This window comes from Hydra vulgaris, chromosome 06, assembly GCF_038396675.1.
Source record: "Hydra vulgaris chromosome 06, alternate assembly HydraT2T_AEP".
Lineage (NCBI taxonomy): Eukaryota > Metazoa > Cnidaria > Hydrozoa > Anthoathecata > Hydridae > Hydra > Hydra vulgaris.
In genome coordinates this window covers 12,452,501-12,477,328 of record NC_088925.1, presented here as the reverse complement: position 1 = coordinate 12,477,328, position 24,828 = coordinate 12,452,501, and the positions used below count along the sequence as shown (strand labels likewise).

Here is a 24,828-nt window from a genome sequence, read left to right as displayed (position 1 = left end):
CATTCGTTTTTTGTCTACTAAAAAATTCCCAGACAATACTTCGACAATTACCATCGTTACTATCCACCATTGTGGAACTGTATAACTTTTTTCTTTCACTTTTAAACAATAAAATTCGATTAACTTTGGGTTCGCTTCGAAACAAAGATACTATACTTCGAAAATTCGAATTGTTCAAAACTAAAAAAAAAGTTCGATTCGAAACTAAACTAAAAGTCAGTTTCGAATTCGCAATCGAAGTTTCGGATTTCGCACATCACTAACAGCTATATAAAATAAAATAATGTAAAGTAAATAATAATAATAGTAATAATAATAATAATAATAATAATAATAATAACAATAATAATAATAATAAACAAAAAACCTTACCCCATATTGAAACAAACACAGCAAATAACACAGTTGCTGAGTTATCAAACAGATAAGACAACTAAAAAAAGTAAAACAATAAATTTAGAGACAAAAGGTAAACATCAATCAAATATATTTAGATATATTAACTGTATTTTAAAAACCATTAAACTTTTTTATTTGTAACTTGAAATATAATTATGAAAAATAACATTACAGTTGCATTATACAAAATACATTATAATGTTTGAGACAATACTATAAGGCAAATATTATACTTGAATGTAATGTATAATATAATGTATACTATATAACCATTTTTTATCTGATATAAACAACCTCTAAAAACTTTTTTTTTATTCTTTAACTTTTAATGAACTTTTGTTAAGTAATAAAGTTAATTAAGTTATAAAAAACATTTGTTTTCTTTTTTAACTTGTGCTCTTTCTTTTTAATTTTTAAGTTAAGAAATTCGAATTACTTGAATTCTTAAAATAAAAATTAGAAGAATAAAATTTAGAAAAGTTAAGTTTTTGATTTGTTTTGGTTTGATTATTTGTATAGTTACCTTCTAAAATATATTCTTTAGTATTTATATAGTAATGAAGTTGGTATCGGGTTTTTAAAATATATTCTTTAGTATTTATATAGTAATGAAGTTGGTATGGTGTTTTTAAAATATTTTCTTTAATATTACCTTGATAATATACTTATATATTTAAATACTAATACAGAATATTATTAATTTTTAAAACTTTTAGTCTGTAACTTGTTTACAAGCTACTATATTTACTGGTTAAGTTTATAAAACTGTGATTGAGCTTTACAAACTAAATTCATAAAACCCAATTACAATCAAATCCTTAGTTATAATGAAAAAATTTTCATGCTCATTATAAGCAGTTGGCAATTAATGAACACGTGTTGCACTATCTGTTTTATGATATGCTTTGACAAAATTTGGAGTCGTTTGAAAAAGTCATCATCCAGTAGTTTGTTGTTAAAAACAAGTAAAAGATAATTCAAGAAAGCATAATATTGAAGATACTTAAAAGTGTTAAGACAGTGTCATTCGCCAAGAAATGAATATCAACAGTAATAAATTAGCAGTAAACTGAGTTTTTAGGGGATTAAAATTCACCAGCCACTGCAAGCTTTTAGCTCTTACATAATAGTTGAAGAACTGCCTGTTCTGCCTTTTAACTAAATGTATCAAAAAATATCTAACTTTTTTTTTATTGATTTTACTATAAATTTGTTGTCCAGAATCTGTTTTGAATTTTTCATTGGGTACATATTGTGACTAATTTACATAATTTATATATATCTGTTTAGTCAAGGATAATATCTTTTACAATTTTGTAAAAAATCTTTCTATTTTTTATCATCAAGATTTCTCTTAATTGGTTTGCCCATTTTTAAATTTCTTAAAACATCCTGTCTTTTAAGTAATCTAATTTCTTCTTAAACAATGAAATAATTAAATATGATATTAATATTGGAAATAAAAAACCATAAAGTCTATTTTTTTTCATTTCTCTGTTTTTTATAGTAGGTGATGTTTTCAGTATTTTGTAGTTCTTTCAATTTTTTTATTATTTTGTTCTCTAAACTTATTCTTCTGTTTTTCTTAAGATTTTATTAACTTAAAAGTGAAAGATATTATTTTAAAATCCTTAGGATTGCCAACAGTAGTGTATATTACTTAATTGCCAACAACACTGTGATTATTTTTTCACAAAATTATAGCCATCTAGGTTGTATTTATCTCATAGTAAACTTGCATAATTGTGCATTGCAAGTACACAGAACACTAAAAAGAGTATTAGAGAGATAAAACTATTACTGATAAAAGTTATATCCATAAAATAAGATTTTTATTTAAATACTTATTTATAATATAAAAAAAGAAAGTGTTTACAGCTTTTTTCACCTTTTTTTATTTTTAAGTTAAATGTGTTTCTGCATCCATTTTGTTTTAATATTTTGTCTAAAAAATTTTAAGTAAAGAAACAGAAAAATTTTTTTTTTTTAGGAAGAAAACCTCTTTATAAATATATCTAAATTAATAATATCTATAATTTTATTAAGTTAAATATATTTATAATGGTGCAATTATGAACAATACAAATTAAAAAAAATTAAATGTAATGATTTTAATCACTACCAATAAAGTAATTCTCAAATAATATAATATAACAAAAATGACTGTGTTTTTAATGTTTAATACTCCAAAAGAATGTTGTTAATATAACATAATATTATAACATGCTATAACAGTTATATATAAAAAAAAAAATAAAGTAAAATAAGAAATAAATATTTAAAATTATCAATATTTGAAAATCAAAAACTTATACATCGTCTTCTATTATTTTCTATTTTTAAATAGCCTACCATTTATATAACAACATTAATGATTTATGTGTATAAAACTAATGTACTAACTGTTAAAGAAGGAATGAAATAGCATAACTAGTAAAAAACAATGTCTTAGCTGTGATGCAAGCATAACCTCATTGTTTTAGTGGATTTACAGTGAACCAATATAAACATTTTTTAGCGGTTTTTTGGAGTTTTGCTCATTGTTTACTTAGTAAACTATTAGTGGCAGCCACTGTAAATGGCAAGCAGAAAACTTTACAACATGTTAATAATGGCTAGTCATCAGCTAGCCACTTTTGGCGCCTGCCACTAATGGTCCATTTAGTAACCAATGAGCAAAATTACAGTAGTACAATCGAAATGTCTATATAGATACACTGAAATTCTGTTGCAGAATGTTTACTGGGAATTAGCTAAGAAAGTAGGAAAGTATACAGAGGTTGTTGAAAGTCTTGATTAATGAAAAAAATGCAGAAAAAGAATGTCAACTCATTGTTGCATGTTTTACTGACAAGATCTGATGTTTCTAATAAAATTGTGCTACAAAAATTTTTTTTTAGTTTACAAAACATCAAAAATCTTTAATGACTTCACAAGTATTTGCTGTTTAGTCAACAATTTATTGCAAAAGCTTGAATGATCAAGATGGGATTTTATATTTTTTCGATTGATCTTTGAATATAAGAATGCATTGTTTCTGTTGGCTTTTCACTGACTCCAAGTTGAGTGTTATTAAGTGACTCCAAGACGTTATGCCAGAAAGACAAAAATTTCTATAACATTCTGGCTTCTAAAATGGTACAAATTAGCATAAGAAACACTACCTATAAATAAATCAGTCAACAAACCAGATATTTTAACTGTTTAAAAATGAGTATACTCACTCAAGAATAGTGTAGTAGTAAATATATGTTGTATTTTCTCTTTTATTTGGTTAGTCATTATAATACTTTTAGGTATATTACTCAAAGTACAGTACTAAGTACATATATTCAGAGTTTTGATAAAAGTTAACAGGGTTTTTTTTGGTTTAACATTTATCTTTAATATTAAATAATTTTTAATGCTTATATTTTAATCAAAAAATGATTTAATTATATTAAATACCTTGGCTCGCGTACAACTTGTTTTTAAATCCCAATATTTACAACCAATGTGCTCCTCACAAAGTGGACACATCTTGTATGTCCAATCCTCATGTTCACAAATATCTAAACTGTAAAAATAAAACTATATATACTATTATCAACTTTGACTTTATAAATAAAGGGTTTTGAGTTTCAAACCCATCCATGCCTCTGGAAATGCTGTGCTTATGTGCAGCGACCTGGGACCTAGTTTAACAAGGTTTGCGTTTCAGAGTTTAGGGTCAAGAGAAAGAGTTGCATATAAAATAAATAAAATAAACAAAAATGACCAAAATAAAAATATTATTAGCATGTTTTTTTCTGAAATTATGGTTCTCACAATAAGTTTGTTAGAAACTGATTTTCAAAAACCAAGCCAACTTAAAATAGGTAGAAAGTCATACGCATCTCTATTGTCTGGTGAATTAAGAGTAACACAGCCATAAACAAAAACTAGTAAACCAATAATGGAGGGCAACAAAAGCCAAGCTGTATATTGACCTACAATAAACAATACAATTTGCTTTATTGTAGAAAAAAAAAATGATTTGATTATTAAAAACATTGAAAAGGTTTTACCAAGCCATGCAAAGTACAAACCAATTTTTTCTCCAAAATAACTTCTAAAAAAAACAACCATTTATGTACATATTAACACTTTGTTACACTTGTTTTTTCCTGTTCAACTCCCTAACTAGCTTGAGGAGTTCTTTTAGGCTCTCATTTATTTAAAAGATATTCATTGACTTAAAAACCTTAGCAGGATAAAAGTTTAAAAATTGAACATTATTTTTTGATTTTAATTTGAAAAAAATTTTCACCTGATAAGATCTAAAGGTTGGTACTTTAGCCATTTACTCCATGTTCCCCAGTACATTTTAAGTATCTAAGAACAAATACAAAAATAAAATAAAATTTATTTTATATATAAGTAAAGAAAAATTAAACATATTTTTCCTTTAGTTAAAGCAAACCTGTCTTTGATTTAATTGTGGTTTGTCCTGAGGGCCATTTGTACCTTCTTCTCGAGGTCTTCTATGGCCTCCCTAAAATAATATACAAAATTAGCATAACAAAAATTTTTTGTTGATGATTTAAATACACATAATCTGTACTTTAAAATCATCACCTCTTTAAATACTTTAAATTTTAAAGAATAAAACAATAGTTTATATAGAAAGTTAATTGAGTCATAGATCACATCAAAAAACACTTAACTAGCTTGTTTTCAAATGCATTTTTTTTTAACATGAAGTTTTTATTGCCAAAAAAATAAATAAATATATTTTTACTACACAACACCAACATTAAATATTATTTTATTATGTAAAAAATATTCATAGTTAAATAGTTTCTTTAATGTCAGAAATATTTGCTGTTAAGCCAACAATTTACTGCAAAATCTTGAATGTATGTTCAAGATGGGACTATATATTTTTACCATTAATCTTTAAATAATGGAATGCATTGCTTTTTTTGGCTATTCACTGAATAATCCAGGTGGAGCGCAATAACCTTTGCTAAATTCTGGAACTGGAGAAAACAGCATTTTTTTTAAAGTCAAAGTGAATGACATGACAAGATATGATTGCCCAAGCTGATGGATTTTTCCATGAAATTTAAAGTTATTTCAAAACTTGAAACACTACTAAAGAGAATGGATTTTTCAAAAAAAGTCTATATCTTGAAATGCTTAGGATTTTTCTGCAATTTTTTGATGAGTAGAAATTGATATTTTATATTATATATTGATATCTTATATTATAAAACAAAAAACAATTCTAAAAAATGTTCAATGGCAGGTTGGGGTAACCTAACAACTGCATACCAAGGGGTAACCTCATACACCATCTCAGGTTTAAATAGTTAAAGTTTCAAAAATTTTTTATCTTGGTCTAATCTTAAGCCAACACTTATATACAATAATAAAAAACCTTTCGAAAATCTTACAAAGTAAAAAGATGTTGTCCTTACATGTCTTTAGACAAAATGAGCATATATATGAGCTTGAGTTTGATATATTCAGTGACCAAATTAATACAATTCATCAACAATATAAGAATAATTCAGTATTAACATTCAAATAGAATATATACAATTGTTGATTTATTAGTTTAATGAAGAGAGTTTTCCAGGAGTTCTACGCTGATTTAACAGATTTTACTTTAAAATCTGATATTTAAATGCATGGAGACTGCTGTCTTTTTAAAAATTGGAGCAATGTTCAACTTCTTCCAATGATCACGTACAGTACTTGACATTAAGGATTGTCTGAAAATGAAATTGAGTGGCATTGCTTACACTGCTGTGCAGTTACATAATACACTTGAATGGACTCCGCCTACACCAGTTGATTTAGTTTCTTCTAAATTGCTTAAGTAATTCTGAACACCTTCAATTATGAACCTGTTTTCATCTATTATGCACCTTGCTTGAGTATGATTATCAAATGTTGGCATACTGCCTTCAGGTTCAGATTCAAATAGAGACCAATAATAGTTATTGAGGATGGATCAAAATGTTTTTATATTCTTATTGTCAGCTTCAATAGATCAAAGATTTTTTACTTTTTGCTTACTACTGATGTATGCATGGAGAATATTTAGGTAAGATTTAGAATATTTGGCAAGCTTGTCTTCATGGTTGGTGACCACTTTGTTTATAATTTTATTTAGCATAGGTTGTTAGCTGAGTAGTGAGGCAAGTCAGGAAAGTTAGTAGTTCTTTAAGAATTTAACTTTAAAGATTTACTAAACAATTCTTGTATAGTATTTTCAGCTTTAGTGACGAGAGTTTCTAACTGTTAAAAAAGAAGGCTCAATACTTAAAAAGAAAAAGTGAAAAAATATTTGAACTGCCTTATTCAAAACATTAAATAACCCATCTCTGTAATCATCTGGTCAATGATATATAAAAGCGGAAAGGGGAGGTTCTACATGGTCAAGGAAATAATGAACTAGTTGGAATGTAAAAAAGTCCTAGAGCAAAGATTGTTGTCACAATTGGCAATACCTCAATTATAATAAACCAAACCTGGTTCAAACCATTCTCCCTCAATTGGCAGAATAGTTTGGACTAGGTAAAACTTGAATGGTTAGGAAACTCTCCTAATCCTATAAATCCTTGAATCCTATAAAAATGTTTGAGTACTCTTAAAAAAGGAAATATCTAAAGAAAATATTACAAATAAGGCATATATAGGGAAACATATATGCATATATATATATATATATATATATATATATATACATATATATATATATATATATATATATATATATATATATATATATATATATATATATATATATGACACACAAAAAGGGTCATATATATATATATATATATATGTGCATGTAAACAACATAGAAAAAATCTTAGCTTTGTGTATGTCATTTGTGTATATCATTTTCATGGATTGAAATTTACCTAAAAAGTACTTAGCTGATTCTAAACTTTTGCAAGAGATTGTATATATATATATATATATATATATATATATATATATATATATATATATATATATATATATATATATATATATATATATATATATATATATATTAGTGAATGGCCGGCTACCAGGTATGGACCCAGGGATCCGGTAATTCAGCTGTTTTTCTGGGTACCCAGAATTGGCCATATTGTTACAGTACCCGGCACCAGGTATCTTAAAAGCAATTTTTAGAAACCCTAACTTTAAATGCTATAACAGCATGTTTAAGTGGTACTTTAAATTGTGGTTAAATGTTACTAACAGGATTGCCTTTAGTTTAAACTTCAACCAATACACCTCTTGATATAAGTCTAAGAGTGTTATGGAGTCAATAACCACAAAGCCCTATTTACTCAATATAGACCTGTCTTAAATCAAATATTTTTTTATTTCATTCACACTAAAGTTGAGAAGGTCTACTCTTTTTTTCTGATGCAATTCTCTGTCTCTCTCAATTTTTTATTTTCCATAACATAATTATTGATTGATTAGTGCATATTAACGATTATTTAACAATAAATTACAAAAAAATATATATTATATATATATATATAATACCCAATAATAAAACAAAAGCTGGTTAGCCGAAACAGTATTTTTTAAAGTCGATAGAGAACTTTAATTTTAAAACTTTTGATGTTTTAGGCATTAACAACATCAGACGTAAGATGACAATATATATATATATATATATAAATATATATATATATATATATATATATATATATATATATATATATATATATATATATATATATATATATATATATATATATATATATATATACAGGAGTTAAAATGTAAAAGAAAAGTAGGTGGAATTGTATGGAAAGGTTCAAAGTGTGAAGTTAAAAATAATGTGTAACTACTCTTCCGCTTTCCAAATTAGGTTGGAGGCAAATCTCTACCACAACTGAGCTTTTATTGTAACAGGCTTCTCCCTTTGATCATAAATATGAGAAGATTGATAAAGTGATTTGCTTTTGCAAGTGTAAAATTCTTTATTTGGAGAACTTCTGAAGTTGATTTGAGATCTTCTAATTCATTGTACATTGGTGTCAGGTTTTTGAAAAATAACACGCTAGCAAGTTTTTGAGCAAGATCTTTAAACTTAGCTCTCATTTTTGAGTTTAGCTTTTTAGATTTTTGAGTCTTTTTTTAGATCAATTGATGTATTTATGAAAGGAAAATGTAAAGCTTTAAAGTTTGGCTAAACTGTCTTCACAATTCAAGATGATGAGGTAACCCACCATGTACTTAGAACTTTCTAAAGCATTTATTTCCATAAATAATTTAGAAATTTTGTCTATACATTTTCGAAAAATTGTCTACAAATTTTCGAAAAATTGCACCCTTGAAAACCTTGAGGAGATAAATAAAATAAATTGACAATGTTAAAAAAATTACCACATGAAGGGGATAGGCTGCAGCAAAAACTTCCTCAGCGACTAATCTTTCAATACCTAAAGAGATTATTTTTTAGACTATTTAAAAAATAAAAACATGCAGCTGTTCAATAACATCTTTCCCATACACAAACAAACAAATAATTAGGAAGGTAGAAATCAATGATTATGTTGGCAAGTATAAAAAATTAAATCTAACAGTTGTTCTTAAAATATCAAAAGGAAACCAAAAAATGTAAATACAAGTTTATAGTTTACAGAAAATAAGCTTTTGCAAATATTTAAATTAAATTCCCTTGTTCTAAAATCTCTATTCTAAAATATGTTTATTAATCTAAACTCAAGTTAAACCACAACTTAAAACACAAGTTTAAACTCACTTTAACAACAAGCTTAAAATTTTAAACCTAGTGTTTCAAGATTATGTTTCATATGCAGTAATTTACAATTAAAAAATGAGATAAATTTTCTTATTCAAATGTTTAATAAAAATGAGTACAACAAAAACCAACTAAAAAGACTAAAACTAGTAAAAAACTATTGCAGCTTATGCAAATGTAGCTTGATGACAATAAGAGAGTGGCTCAAACTTTGCAGATAAAGCAGACACAACTACATTTAAAATGCATTTTCGAACCTTGTCTAGTAGAGAAAGAGCATCATTAGAAGAAAGGTCTTCTATTTGTTCCTATATGGAATACTGCTTTCATATTTAGTTAGCCAAATATAACAACAATATTCCATTCAATGGAATTCAGAATGGAATCAAGAGTAATAACACTGGGAGTACAATAAAGAGAAGCAGCTAAAGCAGATACTAACTTTGCAATAGATTAAATATATGGTTTTCTTTATCAGGTTAGTAGTGAATGATAATCTAATAAGATGTAAAGTAGAGAACTCAGTGGGGGGTTGCCATTTGTCCAAATAGTCAACAATGTCAACAGTATTGTGAGTTGTTTTCAGCAAATAACTAAGTTTTGTTCGAGTTAAAATTCTCAAGCCACTGCAAGACCCAAACTGTTACAGATAAGAGATCAGATTCAAGATAGACTGTCTCTTCTAAACAATCAGAGAGTAAAGACTATTCATCAAGAAAGAAGTGTAAAGTTGTGTAGTCAGCAAATAAAGTCAATTTAGATGTAAGACTGTCAGAAGATCCTTAATGTAGATAAGAAACAATACAGGACAATAAGGATAGAACTTTGAGGTACCCTAGAAGTTGCGGGAAATCAAGAAAAGTGTTGGCCTTCAAGTATTGTTTTAATATTGCACTTATAAAGACATGATTTGCTGCCTTGATCTAATGCAGGATGGGCCTTTCTGTTACAACAGTTAGCAAGTCAGCCAAAGAACAAAAAGATCAAAATCCATACTGATTGTCAGAAATTTTATTAGAGAAGTACAGAGAAGTTAATAGACTCAAGATGAGATGATAAAAACTTGCTGATTAAAAACTCAAGTTCTTTGATAATAATTCAGAGAGAAGACTGATTACACAACAGTTGGAGGGTCAGAGTGTTTTCCATGATTTTTAAAAATTGGAACAACAGATGCTGCTTTCCAGCAGACAGATTAACAAAATTCAATCAGGTATTTATTAAATAATTTAGAGAGAACTAATGGGAGTTCTGTAAAACTTCTTTGTAAGACATTGACAGGGATGTTGTCTAGTTCACAAACCATAGAAAAGTTTAATTGAAAAATGATTTTAGCAATGAAAACTAGAGTGATTTGGATGTCTAACAATGGGTTAATCTGTTTAACTGAAATGACAGGAAGAGTATGGCCTCTAGATTCATGAGTCAAATTTTTTTTGGCGAAAAAGTTCTGCCTTACCCTTAGGAGAGGTAATCAGGTATGATCATGCATTAGAACTGAAATGTTAGACTTTCTTTTTTTAATAATACTCTTGAAGATTTTCCAAAAGTCTCTAGAACATAACTTTTGAGATGAAGTATGAGATTTAGTAAACTGAGAATATTGGAACTTAGCATCTAACACCTTTTTACATTGATTTCTTGCAATAAAAAAAAGGAGTTCTTTTTTAAGAGAGTGTGAAAATGAGTGATGCTTTAAGTTCGTTCTTAAGAGAAAAAGTTTAAAAATGATTAGAAAGAGAAGCTGCACAAAAAGGTGAAAACCATGGTAGACTGAGATGTGACTTAAAACCGAAGGAAAGGAATAAAATCTTTTATACCTGCCTAGATCCAGGAAACTATGTAGAAGGATAAAAGACATCAACCTAATAGACATACACAAGGAAAATCATAAAATCTCAGTCAGGTTTGTAAGTGATAATAAGTCTGCAGAAGAAGTAAGAGATCTTATGTGTTTTGTGCTGAGTTAATAAATAGGCGTTTGTTTTTAAAAGAGTTGCTCTTCTAAAAAAGATGAAAAAAATTATTACAATTAGATACAATTACACAAAAAATGAAAACCATGGAGTCAAGTGAGGCTGTAGTTGAAACCAACAAAAAAGATTAAAATCTTCTATACCTGCCTTGATCCAGGAGGTTAAGTAAAAAGCCTTTATACCTGCTTGAAAATAAAAGGTTATGTAAGAGGCATATTTATCAGCGTGAAGATGAAAAACATCAGCCCTAGGACCACCATGAAAAAAATCTCTAAAAGATTTTCATCAAAATCTTAATCATAAAAAAATAACTAAATAATCATAATTAAACTTTATTTTCTGAAGGAGCAACTATACAGTGCTGCAATAAAATTTGAATAATCAAAAATTTGTTCAAACCAACTTTTTTTGTAAGCATTTTAAAAAATTAACAGAGAGGCATTATTATTATTTTAAAAAAAAAAAAAGTTTTTGTGCTCGTCAGCGATCTTTATATAACTAAATCATAAAAACTTAAAAGTAAGCTTCAGCTGTTTTTTTTTAAAAAAAACTTTACTAACAGGTAGTAGATTTAATTCTATTGAACTAATAGAAAAATACTTTTCAAGACCTTTAGTACAAACTCAAAAACTCATTTCAATACAAGCATAAAGCAAACTCAACAGAGCTTTACAAATTTATGTGGGAAATTGAAAAAAAGAGATATACAAATCGTATAATAACATGAAAAGTTATTAATAAAGGGCAACTATTTAAAACCAGAGAAAAATTATGCAACCTTTGCTTAACTGAAAAGTAATACATCAAAATACATCAAAAAGTTAATAAATAAAAGAAATAAGCTGGTATCAAAATGTCACCACAAAAACAAATTTTTTATAAACAACTTCTAAGTCATCAAAGTAAACATTGCATAGTATTTTTTTAATCAGTTTTTCTGTTAAGATTATTTATAACATGATTGTTTTAGTATTGAAACTTGGAGTCTTTAATTACCATTTGTTATTATCTAATATTATATCATATTATATTATATTATATTATATTGTATTATATATATATATATATATATATATATATATATATATATATATATATATATATATATATATATTATATTATATTATATTATATTATATTATATTGTATTATATTATATTATATTATATTATATTATATTATATCATATTATATATATGTGTATATATATATATATGTGTGTGTGTGTGTGTACCAAAAAAATGTTTGGGTTCTAAATGTATCCTGGTTATATGCATAAAAATAAGCATTTTTACCAAATTTATAGGTTTAAGGAACCTTAGATATGTTAGGTGTAAAAACTAATAAAAAACAGGCATTTTTGGATTTTTTATATGGTTTTAAATAAGGTTTTCAAGTGAAAATGTACCATTTTAAAGCTTCCCAAATACCAGTTGCCCATACTTGGTGGCATTTTAATAAGATATTGCCATATTATCTCCTCAAAGCAATTAAGGAATAAGTCAATAAAATCAAATATTAGCTGCTCCATGGAGAAAGAAGGGATCAGTTAAAATGTCAACTCCCTGGTGCAAAATGTGAGGCAGATATTAAAGATTGTCTTGTCAAAGAAGTAATAAATATTTGGTGCAAAGCGGATTTTTAAAAAGACTTCTTGATGAAAAGTTGAATCATTAGAGATAAAGTTATAAGACTCAACAAAAAATGGAGAAAGCAAATAGATTTTAAAAGATTTTCTCAATATATTTACAATAGATAATTATTTTTATATTAACTATCAACCTCTTTTAAAGTTGTAAATACAGTCTGTGAATATGTTTTAGACCACTTACATTTTTTCAAAAAATCCTGGAGAATTCTTCTCTTATATTCAAGTTTGTAGTTCTATATTATAAACTTATTAAAACACATGTAATTCACACAAAATATGGAACAGTTACAAACTTTTTAATGTCAAACTTCACAAAAAACTTTTAATATCTACTATGTTCTCCTTTTGCCTTAATCACAGCTGATATTCGCCGGGAAATAGATTCATACAATTTAGTTATAAAATCCTGGGGTATGTTGTGCCATTCTCTTTAAAGAACTTAAAAACATTCTTCAGCATTTCGGAGAGCATGTTCGACCTTCTTTCTGTCCAGGTAATCCCAAATAGGCTCAATTATATTTAAATCTGGACTCTGGGGAGGCCAGGTCATTAATTCCAGTACTCCTTCCTCTGCCACTTGGGAACAATGTTTTGGGTCATTGACCTGCTGCAGAATAAAATTATGACCTATTTGTTTATTTCGGAAGATACAGCATGGTGCCTTAGGATATCCACATAACGTTCCCCGGTGAGTCACGCCCAGATTTTGATCAAATCACCTACTCCAGATGAAGATAAACAGCCCCAAACTTGTATAGAGCCTCCTCTGTGTTTAATTGTAGCGTTTAAATGCTTGGGCTGATAGGTTTCTCCAATTCTTCTTCGAACATATTGGCATCTTTTTGTTCCAAAAATTTTGAATTTAAACTCATCGGTGTACAGAACCCGATTAAACATTTCCTTGGCCCAGTTTTTGTGTTGTTTTGCATATTTGAATCGTTTTTCTTTATTGTCACACCGTAATAATGGTTTTTGAATTGCAACACACCCTTTTAATCCCAATTTGAATAGGTGTCGTCGAATACAAGAAGAGCTGACATTTTCCCAAGTTGCTGTATTAATGTCCTTTGTCAACTCAGTTGATGTTTTTTCCTATTTCTTAAAGAAAGGGTTTTCAAATATTTATATTCATCTTTTGTTAGCTTAGGAGGTCTACTACTTTTCTTTCTATCTTCAAGGGAGCCAGTTTCTCTAAATTTTTAAATGATTTCTGCAATAGTAGTCTTCGAATATCCTGTTTTGGAGGAAATTTGGCGCTGCGAATAACCTTCTTTATGAACCACAATAACTTATTGTCTCTCTATTAAAGATATTTTACCCATTTAATTAATCTAAAAATGCAAATTAAATATTTAAAAATAAAAACAAACATTTAATCTAAAAAATTGTAAATACGTCCAATTATACAAGTGGTCTAAAACATATTCACAGTACTGTATGTAAATCTTTTTTTTACATAGTAGATTCTCTTCAAAAGAAAATCTTTCGATTCTTAAAATAGACTATAAAAGAACTTTAAATGAACTTTTTGACATGGGCTGCAAAAATCTTGAAATGAAAATCAAAGCTGATCACAACAGATCATATGATTCCATTAAAGAAGACATTGAATTTCTAATTAACCAAAAGACTAGAAAAATTTATATAACTGAGGATACTGACATGATTTACTGAAAGAGTATTGAACGTAGGTATTAGACAAAAAACTTAAAATGTTCATAGAGAATAAAAATTTATTTGAAAACCATTTTGTCTCTGATTCTGATACAGAATCAATAAATTTTGAGTAAAATTCATCTGAAGATTCATTTTTTGATGTATCTAGTGAATGAGATAAAAAATTTTGGTGCTATTAACAAGAGGGAAAAAAAGGATCAGATGAGCTGCATCTATCAATATCAGGCAACGGATTAATAAAAGTGACAAGTGAAGTCGCTACAAGATTTCATCTTGGTGTAAGGGGTCACACAGCTTTCCTCAACTTTTTTCCTCAATTCTGAAGCATGCAGGGCATAATTTGAAAGATATTGTTTAGTCAAAATCAGGAATCCACAGAAAAAAATTTCATACCATCAAAAACAAAGGGGACAAAAATAGAAATAGTAATAAAAATAATTTAATCTGTAAGAAACTCTTGCTTCACTTTGATGGTAAATTGTTTAATAAATGGTATCTTAAAAATAATGACTGTTAAAATGGAAATGAAAATGGAAAGAATTGCAGTAAGAATGACAGCTCCTGAGGATGATAATAACAGTGATATTCAGCTAGGAGTGTTCCAGGCAAATTCATCTAAAGGCAAAGATCAAGCAAAACAAATAAAGGTACTAGATGATTTTGAAATTGAAAATAACATTTTTGGTATTTGTACTGACACAACTGCTTCAAACACTGGTGCACATAACGGAGAAATGGAACTTATAAGTAGGTATGTTGTCGGAAAGCATCTTATGTGACTTTTATGTCATCGACACATATATGAGAGACATATACATTAACAAGAAAGACTAAGGCACCAAAAAAACAACTGTTTTCAAATTTTAAAAAAGATTGGCCAGAAAATTTTCAGGTATGCAATGAAGATATCAACTCATTAGACAGATTTAATTTCAACATTTTTTAAAAACAACTCTTACATGCATCAGATAGCACAAAAAGCTAAAGAATACTAAGGAATTGGCATTCTCTGAAAACCTTTTCCAAGATGAGAATAGACTATTTGGGTAACGAAGTACCAAATTTCTACCTTCATTTACCCCCTGCTTGTCATGATGTCAGATTTATGGCAAATTGGATATATTTATTTATGCTACATTCATCATGCTTATTCATAAACTAATTCATAAAAAACTGAAATTTATGTCAGTAGAGGAGATAGAGGATGTTAACAAAATTGCACCTTTTGTAGCAATACTTTACATTCCTTGGTTTCTAAAGTCATCTATCATAATCCAGGCACCACCTAATGATCTCAAAACTATTAAAGTAGCCAAAAGCATAGAGTAAGAAAACGAAATACGAAGTAAAAGTTTGAAAAATTCTCTTCTTAGACATACATGGTACTCAGCTGAAAATATTGTTATTGTATCACTAGCAGATCCAGGTTTAACTAATGAAATGAAATTCCTAATGATACAGAAACTTATTAACTATCCCTATCCTGCAGATATTTTTTATTATGAAATAAAGAAACCAGATATTAGAGTTGATATAATCATTAACAAGAACATTCATTTGCACAAGTTTGTTGTTTGTTGGAGTTTGTTGGGAAAAACAGCTTTTTTATACTAGATCCTAATATACAAGAAATATTGCTTTAGACTTCTGATAAAAAATTTGTAGATTTTCAGGTTTTTTAAAGATTTTGTTTTAAATATTCAGTGCACAAATGACTGCTCTGAAAGGAATATTTGTCTAGTTTCTGGCAGACAGTCTATTTCTGGCAGAAAGTCATATTGAAAATCAGAGACAAAACATTATGGTGGTTGCTAAAGAGAATAGAAAAAGTGTAGATAAAAGAATGAAAAAAAGTGATTTTAACAATATAACTCCTTAGCAAAAAGTATTTTAGATTAAATGTAATTATTTTTTTTTGATTTAAATCAAATAAAAAATATTTTGAACCAAAATAAACTGTTTTTTCTTAGGATTGTTTTATTATTTAAATATTAGACATTTTGAAGAAAAATGAAAATCTACACCTAACACTTCCTGAAGGTTTAAAGGCTTAAAATTTTGCATTTTTCTTTTAAAATTTTTTTGCATTTTTCTTTATATCATCAAGATGTGATTCGAACTTTTTGGTTCCGTGAAAAAGTTTTATTTTTGGGACACCCTAATATATGTATATATATATATATATATATATAATATATATATATATATATATATATATATATATATATATATATATATATATATATACATATATATATACATATAAATATATATATATATGTATATATATATATATATGTATATATATATATATATATATATATATATATATATATATATATTAGGGTGTCTGTATGTATATTATATATATATATATATATATATATATATATATATATATATATATATACATATATATATATATCTATTTATATATATATATATATATATATATATATATATATATATATATATATATACATATATATATATATATATATATATATATATATATATATATATATATATATATATATATATATATATATATATATATATATATATAGATACATATAGATCACAATTTTTCTATATGATGCTCCTTTTTTGCGAGCCTTGCAAGCTGCCCTTCCAATCAGCTTTTTACAACGGATTTTTTGCATGAGCTATCTGTTTTTTCAAAAACATTGCTACTAAGGTACAAAGGTTGATTTTACACTTGTGTAAGACATATTGTTGTAACATTAATGTTACAAGTATATATGCATAATGAGTGTCATTTATCATGCCTTAAAATTTTTTTAAATATTCAGTCTTTAAAAAAAATTTAGACAAGCATTTTCTTTGAGTTTTTACACTAGCTATCCATTTATTCATTAACAATTTTTAATTATTGATAAAAAATTTAAAAATAATGTCAATCATGTAACAGTGATATTACACAATATTTCACAAGAATTTTAAGGAATTAAAAAAAATTTAAAGTCATTATTATTGTGGTTTTTAAAAAAAACAATAAAATTTAATGTAATTTTTTATTATTTAAATTGTTTTAACTTTTAGACAACATTAAAATGTCGCTTAAATACTGTTGAAAGAGACTTTTTTTAACCATAAAAGGCTTTTGACTACGAAATAAAGATAAATAAATATATGCATATATATATATATATATATATATATATATATATATATATATATATATATATATATATATATATATATATATATATATATATATATACATATATATATATATATATATATATATATATATATATATATATATATATATATATATATATATATATATATATATATATATATATATATATATAGTTCTATACATTGTTGCATTTGGAAGAAAAGAAAAAAATGATTCTTATGCCAATAAGTATGACACTTTTAATTACTTTTGACTGTTGTTCAACATTTGCATGTTGTCAGAAAGTTAAAATTATTAATTTAATTACAAATTTAATCATTTTTTAAAAAGCTGCAAAAATGCTAATATTTGAAACTTTTTAAATAATTTTGAAATAATTTTTTTTCACAATGGAGTGCTGCTACATCGACTGACAAATAGTCTGACTCGCAATGGAGTGTTACTACATCGACTATCTTATAGCCTGACTTGCAAGGTGCTGCTACATCGACTGAGGGTTTGGTTGGGGCAGGCAGTCTATCAAGTAACAAAAAAAAAATTCCGGTCTTGCATTTTAATTTTTACTTTTCGTCAACAAAACTTTCTGACAACCAGTTAGGAGTTATTTTATATATATATATATATATATATATATATATACATATATATATATATATATATATATATATATATATATATATATATATATATATATATATATATATATATATATGTATATATATATGTATATATATATATAAATATATATATATATATATATATATATACAACCCGCGGAATTAGGAAAAATGAGGTCGACAATAATTTGCCAACCTCAATCATTTAAAGGTCGGCATCAGGCTGGCAAAAAAAATTTGATACAAATGTCTTACCATAAAACATAGAAACAAGGTCAGCAATCTTTTGCTGACCTCAAACACTTTTAGATTGGCAGTTAGATCAGCATTGCCAAATGTCGACCCTAATTTCAAGGGTTGAATATATATATATATATATATATATATATATATATATATATATATATTTATATATATATATATATATATATTTATATTTATATTTATATAAATATATATATATATATACTTATAAATACATATATATACATATACATATATATATATATATATATATATATATATATATATATATATATATATATATATATATATATATATATATATATATATATATACATTGTTGCATTTGGAAGTACGTAAAGAAAAAAATGAATCTTATGCCAACAAACACGTCACTTTTGATTAATTTTGACTTTCTTCCAACATTTGTGTGTTGTCAGAAAGTTAAAACCATTAATATAATTACAAAATATTTGTTTTTTAAAAAAACCGCAAAAACGCAAATTTAATTGACCAGAATGTTTTTAAAAACATTCTGAATGTTTTTAATAATATAAACAATGTTTTTATTTTTATTTTTTTTAATAAAATGTTTTTATTTTTTTTTTTCTTATAAAATGTTTTTATTTTAATTTTTTTTTACTGTAAATCATGCACGGAGTGTTGCTACATCAACTATCTTATAGCCTGACTCGCAACTAAGTGCTGCTACATCGACTGACAAACAGCCTGACTCGCAACGGAGTGTTACTACATCGACTATCTTATAGCCTGACTCGCAAGGTGCTGCTACATCGACTGAAGGTTTGGTTGGGGCAGGCAGTCTATCAAGTAACAAAAAAAAAAATTTTGGTCTTGCATTTTAATTTTTACTTTTTGTCAACAAAATACGGAAAAACTTTCTGACAACCAGTTAGGGGTTATATATATATATATATATATATATATATATATATATATATATATATAATATATATATATATATATATATATTTATATATATATATATATATATATATATAACCCCTAACTGGTATATATATATATATATATATATATATATATATATATAATATATATATATATATATATATATATATATATATATATATATATATATATATATATATATATATATATATATATATATACAACCCTTAAAATTAGGGTCGACATTTGGCAATGCTGATCTAACTGCTAATCTAAAAGTGTTTGAGGTCAGCAAAAGATTGCTGACCTTGTTTCTATGTTTTATGGTAAGACCTTTGTATCAAATTTTTTTTGCCAGCCTGATGCCGACCTTTAAATGATTGAGGTTGGCAAATTATTGTCGACCTCATTTTTCCTAATTCCGCGGGTTGTATATATATATATATATATATATTTATATATATATATACATATATATATACATATATTTTTACATATTGTTATGATGCACATAACAATATGTAAAAATCAGGAAAATCAGAGATGGTGCCCCACAAAGTTTCCTTTAAATTGGTTGAAATATAATGATTTGACCCATATATATCTTTATTTATGTTATATACATACATTTATATATATATGTATATATACATATATATATATATAATGTTATATTTTATTAAAATATTTATTAAAACATTTTATTAAAACATTTTTATTAAAACATATTTATTAAAACATTTATTAAAACATTTTATTAAAAAATAAAAATATTTTTTAATAAAATGTTTTTATTTTTATTTTTCTTTAATAAAATGTTTTTATTTTTATTTTTTTTTATAAAATGTTTTTATTTTTATTTTTTTTAATAAAATGTTTTTATTTTTATTTTTTTTCACAATGGAGTGCTGCTACATCGACTGACAAATAGTCTGACTAGCAACGGAGTGTTACTACATCGACTATCTTATAGTCTGACTTGCAAGGTGCTGCTACATCGACTGAGGGTTTGGTTGGGGCAGGCAGTCTATCAAGTAATAAAAAAAAAAATTCCGGTCTTGCATTTTACTTTTTACTTTTCGTCAACAAAACTTTCTGAAAACCAGTTAGGAGTTATTATATATATATATATATATATATATATATATATATATATATATATATATATATATATATATATATATATATATATATATATATATATTTATATATCTCTATATATATCTATATCTATATATATATCTATATAAATATATATATATATATATATATATATATACATATATATATATATATATATATATATATATATATATATATATATATATATATATATATATATATATATATATATATATATATATATATATATATATATATATATATATATATATATATATATATATATACAACCCACGGAATTAGGAAAAATGAGGTCGACAATAATTTGCCAACCTCAATCATTTTAAGGTCGGCATCAGGCTGGCAAAAAAAATTTGATACAAATGTCTTACCATAAAACATAGAAACAAGGTCAGCAATCTTTTGCTGACCTCAAACACTTTTAGATTGGCAGTTAGATCAGCATTGCCAAATGTCGACCCTAATTTCAAGGGTTGAATATATATATATATATATATATATATATATATATATATATATATAAATATATATATATATATATATATATATATTTATATATATATATATATATATATATTTATATTTATATAAATATATATATATATATACTTATAAATACATATATATACATATACATATATATATATATATATATATATATATATATATATATATATATATACATTGTTGCATTTGGAAGTACGTAAAGAAAAAAATGAATCTTATGCCAACAAACACGTCACTTTTGATTAATTTTGACTTTCTTCCAACATTTGTGTGTTGTCAGAAAGTTAAAACCATTAATATAATTACAAAATATTTGTTTTTTAAAAAAACCGCAAAAACGCAAATTTAATTGACCAGAATGTTTTTAAAAACATTCTGAATGTTTTTAATAATATAAACAATGTTTTTATTTTTATTTTTTTTAATAAAATGTTTTTATTTATTTTTTTCTTATAAAATGTTTTTATTTTAATTTTTTTTTACTGTAAATCATGCACGGAGTGTTGCTACATCAACTATCTTATAGCCTGACTCGCAACTAAGTGCTGCTACATCGACTGTCAAACAGCCTGACTCGCAACGGAGTGTTACTACATCGACTATCTTATAGCCTGACTCGCAAGGTGCTGCTACATCGACTGAGGGTTTGGTTGGGGCAGGCAGTCTATCAAGTAATAAAAAAAAAAATTCCGGTCTTGCATTTTACTTTTTACTTTTCGTCAACAAAACTTTCTGAAAACCAGTTAGGAGTTATTATATATATATATATATATATATATATATATATATATATATATATATATATATATATATATATATATATATATATATATATATATATATATATATATATATCTATATAAATATATATATATATATATATATATATATATACATATATATATATATATATATATATATATATATATATATATATATATATATATATATATATATATATATATATATATATATATATATATATATATATATATATACACCTTGCAAGTCAGACTATAAGATAGTCGATGTAGTAACACTCCGTTGCTAGTCAGACTATTTGTCAGTCGATGTAGCAGCACTCCATTGTGAAAAAAAATAAAAATAAAAACGTTTTATTAAAAAAAATAAAAATAAAAACATTTTATAAAAAAAAATAAAAATAAAAACATTTTATTAAAAAAAAATAAAAATAAAAACATTTTATTAAAAAATATTTTTATTTTTTAATAAAATGTTTTAATAAATGTTTTAATAAATATGTTTTAATAAAAATGTTTTAATAAAATGTTTTAATAAATATTTTAATAAAATATAACATTATATATATATATATATGTATATATACATATATATATAAATGTATGTATATAACATAAATAAAGATATATATGGGTCAAATCATTATATTTCAACCAATTTAAAGGAAACTTTGTGGGGCACCATCTCTGATTTTCCTGATTTTTACATATTGTTATGTGCATCATGTAGATAGGTTAAATTTGAAATTTCAGACTTCCAAGTACGACGGTTCTAAAATTAGAGCCTTACAAACATGACACTGTGGCCCCCCTTGACTTACACATGGTCAAAACAGACTACTTTAGAGCTGTATAACTTTTTTCTCACTTTCAACAAGTGTCTCATTTTTTGTAGAACTATTTTCTTGATAGTTCTCTTTTTAAATAAGTGGTTTTTATTAACTTGTGTTAAATTAGAAAAAAAATTATGACCTCCTCAACTTTGGAAAAAATCATAAAATTGCTAAAATATGCCAAAATGAAACTAACTGTAGCATTATTCTGTTCATCCACAATCTTTACTGATAGCCTAAATGAAAACATTTTTTTTTTAAATTCTATTTTATTATAGGTAATCTGTGGTGTTTATGTGGTCTGGACCCCCCCCCCCTCCTACTTTCTAAGGTTACGGGGAGGGGAGGGGGGAGTGGAGGGTGGCACTAATCAAATTCAACTAACTTTTAGTAATTTATTTAACTTTTGTTAATTCCATTTTAAGGCCATTACATTGTATATTTGCTCGAAAATCTGGCACATATTTTTGATACTTACTATCAAAATTTGAATCTTATGGTAAAAGCATAAAAAAATGCAAGATCTAATGGTCTTAACTGTATATTCATTAGAAAATGAATTATGTATGTTTCATGCTAGAAGATGAATGCTTATATCTTTGTAAGTTTGTTGCCCTTCTTCCCCCTTTGATTGGTGCCACCCCAAAACTCTTCCCCTCCCCCTCACCTTAGTAAGTAGGGGGGGGGGGGGAGACAGACCACATAAACACAACTGATTACCTACAATAAAATAGAATTTAAAGAAATAATGGTTTTATTTTGAAATTAATTTAGATATTTAGATATTAAGTACCTAAATATCTAAATTAATTTAGAGACCTGCCCCCTTTATTTGTGTCCCTATCTACTATAAAGACCAGATCAAGAAGAGGACAATCAACCATATCTTTCTTTTTATTAAGAAATGACTTCTAATTAGTTGCACCTTTTACATAGGCCAGTTGGCAGAATAGAGGGGCACTGGTTTCTAGTAACACATACAACTGTTGATGATTGAAAAATAGGGTTATTTAAAAATGTTGGCATTTTTGGTGTGGATTTGACAAGTTTATAATGTTTGCATTTTCAGATAGTAAGTTCTAATGGTCTTATATGCTGATAATCTTAGATCATAACAAAGTGTCAGAAAAATTTACAAGCATCTCAAAATGGCTGAAAATTAGACTTTTTAGGCGAGTGGACATTTTGCTTTTAGATATATTTAAGTTCTAAACTGCAACAAGCTGCCTATATTTTGCCCGTCTATTGCAGACAGTAGTAGCTAATCAGAAAAGCTATCAGTAAAGACTTGTGGATGAACAGAATAATGCTACAGTTAGTTTCATTTTGGCATATTTTAGCAATTTTATGATTTTTTCCAAAGTTGAGGAGGTCATAATTTTTTTTCTAATTTAACACAAGTTAATAAAAACCACTTATTTAAAAAGAGAACTATCAAGAAAATAGTTCTACAAAAAATGAGACACTTGTTGAAAGTGAGAAAAAAGTTATACAGCTCTAAAGTAGTCTGTTTTGACCATGTGTAAGTCAAGGGAGGCCACAGTGTCATGTTTGTAAGGCTCTAATTTTTGAACCGTCGCACTTGGAAGTCTGAAATTTCAAATTTAACCTATCTACATGATGCACATAACAATATGTAAAAATCAGGAAAATCAGAGATGGTGCCCCACAAAGTTTCCTTTAAATTGGTTGAAATATAATGATTTGACCCATATTTTAAATATATTACCGATTTCTCCTTTTTGTCTGCGACCATATGGTGCACTTTCAAGTATTTCATAGCAAATACGAGTACGTTCTGTATCAGTAAAAAATGTGCTAGGATTTTCATTACCCAAAAACCTATAAAATTTAGAAACATAGCAGGTATATAAAATTAGCTAAAAAAAATTCAAATCTTTAACTACAAAAAAAATAAAAACCTTACAAATGAAATTTATCCCCTTGAAAGGTAGCTTTAAAATAATCTGGAAGATTTACAGGAACTTTTTCATAAAATGGATTAGGTAAATGAAATCTAGCTAGCATACGCTCAGACCAATTAATATTTTCTGATTGGCGCAGCTAAAAAAAATTCAAAACAGATTAAAGAAGAAAAAAATTAAAATATTTATAAAAGTATTTACACTCACAGCCAATGGAGCTTTAAAAGATAGTTCTTCAGCATATGATTTTA

General features: G+C 25.8%; 1 protein-coding gene across 2 annotated transcripts in view; it reads right to left on the bottom strand.

The window, feature by feature from the left end:
* LOC100199510 (anoctamin-7) overlaps window positions 1-24,828 on the bottom strand; it is a 64,836-nt gene that overhangs the window by 19,228 nt on the left and 20,780 nt on the right. For both annotated transcript variants that reach the window (XM_065799238.1, XM_065799239.1), the window contains exons 5-14: window positions 24,785-24,828; window positions 24,580-24,716; window positions 24,382-24,494; window positions 8,770-8,825; window positions 4,841-4,912; window positions 4,688-4,752; window positions 4,446-4,489; window positions 4,271-4,367; window positions 3,847-3,955; window positions 373-433 (exon numbers count right to left, since the gene is read on the bottom strand). The exon at window positions 24,785-24,828 is cut by the window's right edge and continues 64 nt beyond it. In XM_065799238.1, the coding sequence (XP_065655310.1) occupies window positions 373-433; window positions 3,847-3,955; window positions 4,271-4,367; window positions 4,446-4,489; window positions 4,688-4,752; window positions 4,841-4,912; window positions 8,770-8,825; window positions 24,382-24,494; window positions 24,580-24,716; window positions 24,785-24,828 (798 nt within the window). The remainder of the gene's footprint in view (window positions 1-372; window positions 434-3,846; window positions 3,956-4,270; window positions 4,368-4,445; window positions 4,490-4,687; window positions 4,753-4,840; window positions 4,913-8,769; window positions 8,826-24,381; window positions 24,495-24,579; window positions 24,717-24,784) is intronic.